General features: G+C 46.8%; 1 protein-coding gene across 2 annotated transcripts in view; it reads left to right on the forward strand.

The window, feature by feature from the left end:
- The window catches only part of TMIGD1 (transmembrane and immunoglobulin domain containing 1), a 41,649-nt gene extending 31,133 nt beyond the window's left edge, over positions 1-10,516 (forward strand). For both annotated transcript variants that reach the window (XM_084802856.1, XM_084802857.1), the window contains 5 exons: positions 206-484; positions 2,733-3,011; positions 7,669-7,772; positions 9,387-9,427; positions 9,930-10,516. In XM_084802856.1, coding sequence (XP_084658982.1) covers positions 206-484; positions 2,733-3,011; positions 7,669-7,772; positions 9,387-9,427; positions 9,930-9,933 — 707 coding nt within the window. In that variant the 3' untranslated portion in view covers positions 9,934-10,516. The remainder of the gene's footprint in view (positions 1-205; positions 485-2,732; positions 3,012-7,668; positions 7,773-9,386; positions 9,428-9,929) is intronic.
- Positions 10,517-13,732: the final 3,216 nt, after the last annotated feature.

Below are 13,732 nucleotides of genomic sequence, written 5' to 3' on the forward strand. Positions count from 1 at the left end.
ACAAAACCAAAACAAAACAACAAAACAAAATCACTTATCTCTCTCCTTGTAAAACCACATCGATTGATACAGCTGTTTTTAATTGTTGAGAGTATATTTTAATGCCTCGATGTGTCGTAAGTCATTTAACCGATGTGCTATTGGACATCTAGCTTAGACACGTGTCTACCTTCATAGTGGTTTTTTTTTCCCCCTGTACCCTCAGGTTCTGTTTTAACAGTGAATGGAAAAACTGAGAACTATGTTCTGGACACCCGCCCTGGTACCCAAGCCTCTCTGGAATGTGCTGTTCAAAACCACACCAAAGATGAAGAGCTTCTCTGGTACAGAGAAGACGGAAGAGTAGATCTGAAAACCGGAAACAAAATCAACATCAGTTCTGTCTGTGTCTCTTTCGTCAACGAGAGCGACGACGGAGTCCGCTTTACCTGCAAGCTGCAGAGGGATGAGAAAGTGTCCGTCTCAGTGGTGCTAAACGTCACTTGTGAGTGGAGGGGGAAAGAAACCGCCTGTCGATCATGGGTGTCTCCTGCCTTGGCGTTTAAGTGACAGTTGAAATCTCAGTCTTGATTTAGCCACACCGCCCCCTAACCCATGTTCCCACGTGAAACATCAGAAGGTCTCTTCCCCCATGCCTCTGAGGGCCACTGACTTTCTGCGTTTGAGTTTCTATACCCACTGCCCCCCACATATGGTCTCACAATGTGGTCCAGGCTAGCCTCAGACTTTCTGGGCTCAAGTGATGGTTCTACGTCGGCCTTTCGAGGTTAGCCACTGCGTCTAGCTTACTCACTTCTTGAACTAAAAATGAGGGTTTTGATTTTTTTTTTTTCCTCTGTGAAATGTCTGCCCAGGCCTTTTAACCATGTTCCTGTTTGGGTATTTGTAACTTCTTCTCATTAATTTGTAGCAGCAGCAGGGGCTGGTTGTCCAGGGCTATATAGTTCTAGTACTGCTGTGGAGCCTAAGGCAAAAAGGATTGTCCGTTTTAGGCCAGCCTGGGCTACTCAGCAAGACCTTATATCTCAAAGACAGCAACAATAACGAAAGCAGCAGGGGTCCCTGTAGGTGACTATGCTGAGAGTGTTTTAGCTTTATTTGAGATGTACTGGTTTTCTTAAAGGGCCAGTGTTCCGGTCTAGAGGACTCGCTTAAGCAATCATTAACATTAAATGGTTAATGAAACTGCTGTGCTCGGCAGTTCCGTTCCCTAGTCCAGCAGCTTCCTGTGTTTCTCGAACAGCACGTAACAGCCTTGCTGGATATGGATGGAGAAGTCAAGCTCATTCCAAAGAGACACAAAACGGCATTCTTCTGAGGACATCGTTAGTAACAGCTGTCCCAGAGTCTAACTATTCAGTCAGTGTGCAGGGGAGAGAAGCCGCTTTCCCCTCCTTCTCCGGGCTTCCTTCCTTCCTGGCCACTCTTTAACCATTTTATTAATTTCCTGAACCTCTGCCAATAAATACAGGGGGCATAGACAGGAAGGGAAAAACCGGCTCGGTCATTTTTTTTTTCCTCCTAGCTCTGCGAAGGTCTTGGTGGAGGGTCCGGGTTACCACGCTTCTTGGGAGGCTTCCTGAAGTGTGGCATTCCTTGTAGAGGGCCACTGAGCCAATGCAAATAGGTGGCCTTGGCAGACGTGGCCAGACCCAAAGCGCAAAGCTCGAGGGAGTGAATGGCTTTCCAAATGCCCACCACGTTTGTAACGGCGGCTGGCACCACAGCAGCTCCACGTCTCCACGGAGTTCCTCTCAGCTGCTCCTCACAGGAAGGCGTTGCTGCCCGAGGTGTTTGTTTGTTTGTTTAGATGAGGAAACTGAACCTGTAACAGTTAAACAGCTGTCTGAAGGTCACAATAGATGACAGGCCAGGCTTAGGCTTAACTCCCATGCCTGTTTTAGTACTGTGCTGCTTAGCTAACCCTTGTACAAACTGGATGGTCATATTTGCTTAGAAAACAAGGACTCTTTTTGAAACAGCGTCCTCTTATGTTACCCTGACGAGCGTGAAATTTGCTCTGTAAACCAGAGCTCTACCTGCCTCTGCCTTCCAAGTGCTGGGACTAAAGGCGTGCACCACTATGCCCAGCCATTACTAGATATTGGATGTTCTTTATCATATGCACCTTCAGGAACGTATTTTTAAGAATAAAATTTAGGGGGCTGGAGAGAGATGGCTCAGAGGTTAAGAGCACTGTCTGCTCTTCTAAAGGTCCTGAGTTCAATTCCCAGCAACCACATAGTGGCTCGCAACCATCTAGAATGTGATCTGATGCCCTCTTCTGGCCTGCAGGTGTATATGCAGGCAGAGCACTGTATACATAATAATAAATAAATAAATCTTAAAAAAAAAAGGAATAAAATTTAGTTTATTTCATTACCAGATGTGTATGAGTATTTTACCTGCATGCATATCTGTGCAATATGCGTGTGCCCCCACAGGACCGGGAATTGAACTCAGGACCTCTAGAAGAGCAGCTAGTGCTCGTAACCTCTGAGCATCTCTGCAGCCCCGCATGGTCTATCTCTACCACCGTCACAGTTCTATGAAGTTAGGATTAAAAGGTTCATCATTTGCTCTCATGTCCCTGGTTCCGGGCTGTGTACAACAGTATTCAGCACATTTTTCGTTTAAGGGGTGAGAAAGATGGAAGGAGTCGGGTGTTGCCTTGCTCGCAGCGAGCCGACCTCTGCTCGTTCTGACTGATCTTGACTGCTTGAGTCTTACAGTTCCTCCTATTCTACGCGGAAACGGCCTCCAAACTGTGGAAGAGGGCAGCGACGCGCGCCTGGTTTGCAACGTGAAGTCCAACCCTCAAGCGCAAATGATGTGGTATAAAGACAGCAACGTCTTCTTTCTAGAGAAAGACCGTCACCAAATCCAACAGACGAGGGACTCCTTTCAGTTGTCAATCACCAAAGTCAGGAAATCTGACAATGGAACCTACAGCTGTGTTGCTAGCTCCTCTCTGAGCATGGGGACCATGGACTTCCACCTGGTTGTCATAGGTAACTCTCTCTAAGCAGCTGCAGCGTGAGGGAGGCAGAAGGCAGCAGGCAGGCTCGGTACATAGCATCAGTGGCAACAACTGATGATCACAGTTACTATATAGAGCTAAGAGTTTCCTTGGAAAATTATTCCCAGCCAAGAGATGTTTTTCTTTAGGAATTCTGCCTGAGTCAGGCGTGGTGTGCAAGCCTTTAATCTCCGCAATACAGAAGGCTAGGGCAGGGAGATTGTGAGTTCAAGTCCTGCATGGGTAACTCAGTGAGGCCATGTCTCAGAATTTAAAAAAAAAAAAAAAAGAAGAAGAAGTAAAAAGATCTATGGGCTGGAGAGATGGCTCAGAGGTTAAGAGCGCTGGGCTGTTCTTCCAGAGGTCCTGAGTTCAATTCCCAGCAACCACATAGTGGCTCACAACCATCTAGAATGTGATCTGATGCTCTCTTCTGGCCTGCAGGTAAACATGGAGACAGAGCACTGTATACATAGTAAATGAATAAAATTTTTTTAAAAAGTAAAAAGGTCTAGGGGCAGGCTGATTGTGGGTAGGTTGCTTTCCTTGTGTGCGGGAGGTCTTGAGTGTGATCCTGGCACTGCAAAGTGCAGAGTGTTAGCTTTAAAAAAAGAAAAAAAATGTTTTTCTTTTCTAAGCCTGGTGTGGTAGGCCCACGTTTTTAATCCCAGCACTTGAGAAGTAGAGGCAGGGGTTTGGCTACAGGGTTGGAGGGGGAGGAAGGGAGAGGGAGAGAGAGAGAGAGAGAGAGAGAGAGAGAGAGAGAATTTAGAAGACTCATGCCCACTCCATATAGACCACTGGGTTTTGAGCAAATATCTAGGACCAAGGCAGAAAGGAATTCTGGTTCAGCTTTTTTGGGAAAGAGACTTCTTCAAATTTCCCTCAGCATTTGTACGTGCAGGAACTAGCCGCAAGTTCACAGCCTGTAATGGAAGAGAATTCAGAAATGCACAGAAGAAAAATGTTTAGATTAAAAAAAAAAAAAAGCTCTCTGCAATCACTCTTAACTCTTCCATCCTGTCATGTGATCAGCAGAGAAAGTGGGGAAAGACAGCCAGTCAGAGAGCCTTCTCCCCTGGTCTTACTCGCCACACGCTCAACTTTATCTCTCTGCAGTGATGGAGAACCAGTGAGGTTTGGAGCGATCTCTTTAGATTTCTTTTCCTTTTTTAATTTTTATTTATTTTTTTTAAAGTATTCTTTTTAAAAAATATTTATTTATTTATTATGTACACAGTATTATGCCTGCATGTACACCTGCAGGCCAGAAGAGGGCACCAGATCACATTATAGATGGTTGTGAGCCACCATGTGGGTGCTGGGAATTGAACTCATGACCTCTGGAAGAACAGTCAGTGCTCTTAATCACTGAGCCATCTCTCCAGCCCTCTTTTCTTTTCTTTTCTTTTTTTTTTAAAATCTCTTCCTTTTGCTTTGTGTGTATGTGGGTTTGCCTGAATGGCTGTATGTGCACCATATGCGTGCGTCTCCTTGGATTTCTTGCTCAAAGAGGAAATTGAAATACTTGACGCCACGAAGGCACACTACTTACTCCTTTGTATGTGGTTGGTCTTGGGCGGGACTCAGGGAGCAGCCAAACAAGCTGAGGCTTTTACATCCTCCTGGAATATTACTCACTGTACCCCACTCATCACCATACCCCCAGGAAACAAACCACCCTCCTGCCTGCTTGTCTGGACTGCATATCTTATTTCTTCCCCAGACTAGAGAGCCTGGGAAACAAACACAGCGGCCGGTGGGGTGGGGAGAGAGAGCGGGGCGGGAGTTAGTTGACTGTCCTGTCATTGTGGTTACTGAGCTGGTCAGTAATTTGTCCTACAGAACAATGACAACAAAAACCTACAAAACAAAAAACAAACAAATACCACCCCTACCACCCCCATGTCCAAAGGACCGAAGCAATGGGACACCACCCCCTTGAAGCTTGTGGCTTTTTAAAAAACCTCCCTCAAAAACCTTTACAAAACCATGGTGGGGTAAGCCTCATGTGGTACCATCCTAATTAGCTGTGAGGCCACACTTGGAGGTTGGGGTATTATAGCATCCCTCTTGGTTAAGAAGAAAGCGTTAATTTCTGTATAACCATGTTTGCCGGTTGATTTGTTTGAAATCACACAGCTTGTGTGGCAATCAGCAAGTTGCCTGTTAGGTGGGCAGAGACTGGTTTGGGATGGAGTTCTGCCAAACCAGCTTGATTTCATATTTCTTTTTTGCTCTGTGACTTCCCGGGCTGCCAGCTTGCCAGTGTTGCACACATAGCTGGCCCCCTGGCCCTCGGTGGGATTTGATGCCGACAACATTTCCACAGGCTCTCCCAGATTCACTGCTCCTTGGGGGTGGTTTCAAAAAGGCTGAGAAACGCTGGAAATGACAAGCAACTCTTTGCCAGCCTAAGAGTCAGCCCACACGTTAGGCATTATTTTATCCTAATGGCCTGGGGGGAAGGGACCCCCCAAGATTGGTCACAGATAGGAACATCAAGGGACAGAGTGCAGGTGGTTACACACGTCAAAGTCACTTCCAACGGGAGTCAGTAGGTGAGTGGGATCATGTCAGCGTGGTTTGGGGACGGGGTGTGGGCCTATGTTGCCTCGTGACTTTCAGTTTGGTAAAAGATCATGCTCTGACTTCTCCTCTGACCACCTGCTTCCTCTCCATTCTGGTAAATTTCCTTGGTGTGTAAGTAGAGAGGTCTCCAGTAAGGTCATGGCGCCAGTCTGTTTCAGGGTTGTCTAGTACGGAGCCAGGGCTTTCTAGAAGGCTCATCAGGCAAATCTGTAAGGAGAGTTGGCACCGCCCACACCTTCATGAGAATGCTTTTTGGTGGGGCAGCTAAGAGAGGGCGGACAGGAAGGATGCTTCGGACGTAGGGTGTAGCTCAGCAGTAGAATTTCTGCTTGGCATGTGTTAGGCCCTGGGTTCTATCCCTAGTACACACACACACACACACACACACACACACACACACACACACACAAAGTGAGGGATGTTTAATTCATCTCCCCCGCCCCCCATGCCAATTATCCTGAGCATCAGGAGCTAAAACAAATAATTGGAAGAAAAGATTGAAATGATCGTTGGTTAGGCCAGCAAGATAGCTCCGTTGGTATTTCCTGCCAAGCCTGTCAACCTGAGGTGTGTCCTTCGTTCCCACGTGGCAGAAGGAGAGAACTGACTTCCACAAGCTGTTCTCTGACCTCCACGTGTGTACTGTGGCACGCGAGCACCACGCACACCTACACACAAATAACTCATTGTAATACAAACAAGCAAACAAACTTTCTATTGCAGCCTTCAGGATGTAGGAGTGGGCGTCATTTCCGAGCTGGTACGGTTGCTTCAGCTTCCTACACTGTCGGTCTTTGTCATTTAGACAAGTGTGGAAATCTTTGCCAAGGTTGGAGAGGCGCCCCGCCCACCCCCCCCCCCCAACCCCCCCGTTCCTTACAATACGCCATGCAGACACTCTCTGAAGCAGTGTTTCTCAAGCTGTGGGTCGAGATCCCTTCCGGGGTCTGATATCCTACACATCAGATGTCTATATTAGGATTAATAACAGAGCCGGGCATGGTGGCCCACGCCTGAAATCCCAGCACTTGGGAGGCAGAGGCGGCTAGGTCTCTGTGAGTTCGAGACTAGTCTTTTCTACGAAGTGAATTCCAGGACAGCCAGGGAGGTTAAAAAGAGAAACCCTGTCTCCAAAACACAACAAATAAACAAACAAAAAAGAGAGGGGGAAAAAAAGATTCTTAACAGTAGCAAAATTCCAGTTATAAAGCAGCAACAAAATAGTGTTGTGGTTGGCGGTCACCACACCACAGCTTGAGGAGCTGTATTAAAGGATCACAGAGTGTTAGGAAGGTTGAGAGCCACAGTGTCGCATTTCCCTGGAGGCACCAACAGGATCCCACCCACTGTCTGCTCCTTCAGCCCATCCATGTCACCTTCTTTTTCAGTCCGGGAGTCCTTTCCACCTCTGTCTTCTTGCTCTCCCAGACGTCTTCCCCCTTTCCAGTTCTGAGATTCTTCCTAAGAACCTTTGTACTTTTGAGAAGGCATTGACTTCAATCGCTTCTGTTTTCTGTGTGGGAAAGAAAGAAAGAAAGAAAGAAAGAAAGAAAGAAAGAAAGAAAGAAAGGAAGGAAGGAAGGAAGAAAGGGAAAAGACAAAACAGAAGGCATCAGGTGGTGCTAACAAATACATTTAAACAGGCAGGTCTCTGGGAGTTCGAGGCCAGCCTAGTCTATGGAGTGAGTGCCAGGACAGCCAAGGCCACATAGAGAAATCCTGCCTTGAAAAAAAAAATAGGGGAAAACCCCATAGTTTTTAAAAAGCACACAAAATGGTTTGGGTGGTCATTTTGTATGTGGTACTCGTATTTCAGAAACTCCTTTCACAAAGGAATGGTTTCAAACTCTGCCTCTGCCACTTAATAATTCTGTGATTTTTTGGGGTAAGTAACCAAACCTGTCAAAGACCCAGATTCCTCCTCGTCTTTTAGGGTTGTTTGGAAGATTTAGTTAAGAGGGCGGTATATGCATAGTGTAAGGGACCGTGCCTAGTTCAGAGTAGAGGCACAGACGTGAGAAGCTGGCTATTCTTGCCTGCATTTGCTCTCCCAACAGACAAAGTTCCTGTGGTGCCGGTGGAGCCGATCATTGCTGCTTCTGTCGTGGTCATCCTGACAGTGGGTTTCGGACTGCTTGCTAGGAGGAAAAGAATAATGAAGGTGAGTCCAGGACAGCTGAGGCTACACAGAGAAACCCTGCCTCAAAAAACAAAACAAGAGCCGGGCACGCCTTTAATCCCAGCACTCGGGAGGCAGAGGCAGGTGGATCGCTGTGATTTCAAGGCCAGCCTGGTCTACAAAGCGAGTCCAGGACAGCCAGGGCTACACACAGAGAAAGCTTGTCTCGAAAAACAATATAAAAGTCTCAAAGGCTGGGGCTATGCCTCAGTGGTAGACTACATTGCCTTACATGTGCACGGCTATAGCGTCTCTCCTGTGCATGGCTTTACAGAAAAGTGCAGATGGACAAAGCCTGAGTGGAGACACCTGTGGTGTCACAGGTAGGGGCTTCGGAGTTGGTTTTTCTTCCTTTTAAGTTTCTCCTGCCGGGTGTGGCAGTACACACTTGTCTTCCCAGTGCTGGTGAGATAGTAGCAAGATCTTGAATCTACGTCCAACCAGGGCTGCATAGTCAAATCCTGCGTCAAACACAAAAAACTCCAAATCAACAACTTTCCCTTTTATGGTTGCTATGGTGCCCTCGGTACAATAAATAAACACAGGGAGGAACAGATGTCTGCACGCTCTGCTCTTGAGTACAGCAGCTACGTGCTCTACTGCCCTGGACTGGAGTCGGAGCTGTCCAGTGGTGACGTCATTGTTTGCTGTGTTTTAGAATATGTGCATGCTTAGGGTGATGCTGTGCGTTTCACTCTGCCAGATCACTCGGGGCCGAAGAGAGCACATATGGCAGAAAACCTCTAAAGCGAGCCGGAATGGCCTAGGCTGAACTCATCAGTCAACAAGTGGCTTCTCTGTGCAGAAGGGACTAGATCTGACTCAGGGCAACAGTGGTCCCCAAGGAGAGATTTGTCGCACCCTCTATTCCAGTCCAAAACAGTTTTTCCAAAGAGAGAAAGGGAGGGAGGGAGGGAGGGAGGAAAAGAGGAAGGGAGGGAGGGAAGGAGGGAAGGAAGGAGGGAAAAGGGAGGAAAGGAGAGGGGAGAGGGGGAAAGAGAGAGGGGAAAGGAGGAAGGGAAAAAGAAGAGAAAGAGAAAAGAGCAAATTGCGCAGAGGAGACTGTTTAGTGGGTAAGGAACTTGTGGCCAAGCTGACGACCTGAGCTCAATTCCTGGAGCCTATGTAAGTTGTCTTCTGTCCTCCACACATGTACTAAGGTGTGACACTCTACACACACACACACACACACACACACACACACACACACACACACTCCTCTCTCTCTCTCTCTCTCTCTCTCTCACACACACACACACACACATACACACACACACACACACACATACACACACACACACATACACACACACATACACACACACACACACATACACACACACACACACACACACACACACACACACACACACATATGTAAGACCTAACTGCTGTGAAGCCTAGAAACATTCTGGTTAAGGCTTGTATCTTCTCAGAGTTCAATAAAAACCTATCCATGTGGTCAAGGGAAAGAGACCCTGAGCCCATGCAGAGATGGTGGCGCGGTAGTTCCCACAGCAGCAGCCACAATTCAAAATGTTCCCTCCTGACCTTAGAAAAGGAGAACGACTCACACGCCCTGTGCTTACCTTTCAGCTCTGCATGAAAAGCAATGACCAGAGTACAGAAACAGCTCTGTAAGTGCTCGGGCAGGGCCAGGGGTGGGGGAGGGTGGGGCGGTTCCAGAAGCAATGGGCAGCAGTGGGATGCCTGCTGCGGGCATCCTCTTCCAGAGATGGGAGGCGCCGCAAGGTAAAGGGGTTCAGCGGAGAACAGAAGGGAGAAAAACCAGCTTCCACTTTGGAGGACAAGCTGGAAAGGTTGCTTAGAGCAAGGGACACCTTAGGGCTTCCTGCCTGTTTTCTAAGCAGGTTTGGCCAAGGCTTGCACAACTGTGTTGTCACATAAGCGACTAAGGAACTTGTCCCGGTAGGAGCCATGGCTGCACTGTCTTCAGCCAGGCTAGGGCATTTGGCTGCACTCTCCATGCTGCTTCCTCTGAGGAGCACCACATGGCAAGAGGGCAGTGGGCAACAAACAAGAGCACTCTGGCAGAGAGGATAGGTTTTGTTTTGACGGGTTTTTTTTTCTTCTTATTACTACAATCGTTGTTCAAATTAATTTCTTGATTCTTTTCAGATGAGAGGGCTGAGCGGCCACCGTGAACATGCAGGGTTTTCCGCCAGGACCGTCTTGATCTGTCTACTGTCATCTGTATTTATTGCTGTCTTTAAATTTACTCCTGTAAGGTTGTCAGAGGCTGTAACGAAGTATTTAATTAATTACTAAACAGTAGTTGCTATGACTAATTTGACCCACTTATGAAACTATTTTGTGAGTGAGGGTTCAGACTTTGGTCTGAAAAGACTTTGGTAAGCCCTCTCCTGAACTATATGTTAATTAATTACGATTTATCCCCAGTAGAGTGGTAACCACATACTATTTGACATATATAGTATATGTCAAATATACTATATATATATATATATTTTTTTTTTTTTTTACATAGGAGGTTAAATGACATTTGGAGTTTCTAAATCAGTGCACTAGCTGAAAACCAGAGCAGACACTAACACAGGATGAGGACGTTTCTAAGTTGTCAAGAAACACATAAAGATGTAAATTATCTCCTGCTCTCAGCGTCAGCTCATTAATGTCTTAGGACTGAAGAAGTGAAGGATCTAATCTCAGAATGTAAGGCATCCCTTCAAACAAAATAAATTTAGTATGGTAAAAAAAATTTTTTAGCATATGTCCTTGTTTTTTCTTATCTCAACAGAGATGACACTCATAAAGCCGGCGTGTGGTGTGGACCGTGCAAAGGGCAGGGAGTGGGGCTGGGTGGCTGCAGGCTGCCACCCGCTGGTACCCTTCGTCTCTCCTTTCCCATAGTCATTTGCATAGATCTATCTGTATTCCTTATGAGTGAGCGCGCGCTCATGCCATATACATCAACCTTAAATATTGCAGCTCACTTATCGTTCATCACTGACTTCCTTCCACTTGCATTTTTTTTCCCCTTCCTGATTTTTTTTTTCCTGTGTCATAAGAATTTATGCTTCTCTTTCTCATACAGCTAGGGCGAGCTGGGCAGGAGCCAGCACTGTTCCAGAAACGTCTGCAGTATCTCCATAGCAATCCTCCTCTAACTTGAGAGGCAATTTCCTTTCCGTTTTGTTTCTTGGCTTTTTTTTTTTTTTTTTAAGTACTAGGAGCGAAATCTAGTGCTCTTTACGCCCCGGACCACAGGCTCAGCCTCTCCCCTGCTTCAGGATGCGTTTAGTGTAATAAATACGCTAGAAGGCGGAGGACGGAGGGGTGGGAAGATGATCTGGCTTCAAGCAGGATTTCTCCAAGTAGAATCTGGCAGCCCTGGTAAGGATGCTGCGAGAATAACGTAGGGGGGCAGTGGCTGAGCACTTAGACGGTCATCTGGAGGCTTAGACTGGGTGAAGATGAAAGGGAAAATTTTTAATTAGCATTAAAGCAACCAGAACAGCAGAGCTCTCTAACTTATAAGTGCAGGTCGACAGGTATGCTAGCCCAAGGTCCCAGATGATAAGTCACAAAGAATGAGGAGATAGGAGACAAAGGCCTACTGAGTGTTCCAGGGACCGGCTGGCCATAAAAGATAGGGAGAATACACAAGGACAAATTCCTGAGAGAAACAGGTACTGGACATGGTCGAGTGAGTAATGAGCCAAGACCCCTCATCCAATCTTATGGTGTCTGCTTAATCCCCCCCACCCCCCTTGAGGCCCGCACACAATGTTCCAGGTTTGAGTTTAACCAGATGTGTCGTTAGCTCAGATAAACATCTACCCTCGGGTTCCAAAAAAAAAAAACAGGAACCAAGGACTGTTCCCATGTGATTAAGTCTGAGCTTACCCCAGATCTGCCTATGCAATTGCTGATGTTCAAATGTTTGAAACAACCAATCGTGTGTGGCCGCGCCAAAACTTCCCACTCCCCCCCACCCCCCACCCCACCCCCACCCCCCGACCCTTGCCCATATAAACCCCTAACCCCTGGGCTTCGGGGTCGACCCATCTATCTCCTGCGTGAGATACGTGTCGACCCGGAGCTCCGCCAATAAACTGCCTCATGTGTTTACAGCAAGACGGTCGTTTGTGTGTCTTTGGGTGCGCGCCATCCCGAGGGAAAAGGAAAAGGAAGTCAAACTGTAGCATCAGGAAGCCTGGCTTCACTGCCCTGGCCAGCCCTTTCCCCTCCCCTCCCCTCCCCTCCCTTCCCCTATCCTCCCTTCTTCTCCCCTCCCCTCCCCTTCCCTTCCCTCCCCTCCCCTCCCCTCCCCTTCCCTCCCTCCCCTCCCCTCCCCTCCCATGGGCATTTGGAAAACAAGAAGGCTGGATTAGGCTATCACTGAAGCATCTAGGTTACCTTGACAATTTCTGACTCCCGCTTGCTTCAGCTAAGTGTTTGAAAAGAGCTGACAAGGACTGCAAAGGGAAGTTCTCTGCCCCACCTAGCAAAATTATGAATCACAGTATGTTCTAGAACATATAACAATCCTTGAGAATTGCAAGTCATCACGAGGGAGTTTCTTCACCCATGTGTATAATGCAGCGGCCTTGTACATTGGCACAAAGACCACGCACTATACGTGCACAGCAGTGTCATAAATGGACGTTGCCTCCTGGTTCAGAGAAAGCAGAGTCAGTATTGACACTAGGTCTCTTGCTAAGATCAATGGGAGCCTGCTTAAGACATGAAGTTCCAGGCCTCGGAAGCAGACCTCATTCTTTCCTTCTCCCCCCCCCCCCCCCTGCTTGGAGGTAACCGACATCCTAACACTTGGACTTGAGATCATGGCCCAATGGAAAAGGACAGACAGTTGCCCCTTTTCTCAGTCTTTCCATTAATGAGGGCACATTTTATTGTTGTTTCTCTTCTTCTAGAACTTCATTCTTTTAAGAAAGATTTCATTTCTATTTTTGATTATGGGTACAGTGTATGTGCCTGTGAGTTGCAATGCTCATGGATGCCAGAAGAGGGCATCAGAGCCCCTGGAGCTGGAGTTACTAATGGTTTTGAACCACTTGACATGGGTCCTGAAAACTAAATTTAGGTCCTCTGTGAGAGCAATTTGTGCCCTTAACTGCTGGGTCATCTCTCCAGCCCCTCACCACCACCTTTTTTCTTTTTTTCTTTTTCTTCCTCCCTAGTGCTGAGGATCAAACCCAGAGCAAATGCTCTACCAATAACCTATATCCTTTGCCTCACCATATTTTTGCCAGAACCAAGCTATCAAGCAAATTCTATTTATTTTATTTTTTATTTTTTTGGTTTTTCAAGAAAGAGTTTCTCTGTGCAGCCTTGGCTGTCCTGGACTCCCTCTGTAGACCAGGCTGGCCTCAAATTCACAGCTATCTGCCTGCCTCAGCCTCCTGAGTGCTGGGATTGAAGGTATGTGCCACTATGCCCGGCTGCAAGTTCTATTTATTACAGTAATCTATCTTCTTAATTTTAGAAACATTTGTCAATAATAGTTACCTGCTAGTCTGAATTTGCTTTAGAATAATTCAATTATCCAGCCAATATAGTTCCACTTAAAAGCAAAGAAGGTGGTACTTCGTTTAAACTGCGGTCTTTTAGAGGTTAACAAATGTGTGGTAGCAAATGCCTGTCATCCAGCCTTTGGGAAGCAAAGGCAGAATGGTTGGAAGTTCAAGGCCAGCACCAGCTACATAGTAAGTAAACCCGGCCTACAGGAGACCCTGTGTCAAGTAACAATTACCAAAACCCAAAGTAATGGTGTTGGGTGACAGGGCAATGGGGAAACAACATGACAAAAGTATATAGTTTGAATTTCTCAAAGAGTTAAAAAATAAAATAAAAATAAAAGGAGCAGGAAAAACACTCAACAGTCATTGGCACTTGCCTGAATAATGGAAGAAGGTCCCCGCCCCGGCAGATGTATC

Source organism: Acomys minous (genome assembly GCF_964271855.1).
Source record: "Acomys minous genome assembly, chromosome: 12".
Classification (NCBI taxonomy): Eukaryota; Metazoa; Chordata; class Mammalia; order Rodentia; family Muridae; genus Acomys; species Acomys minous.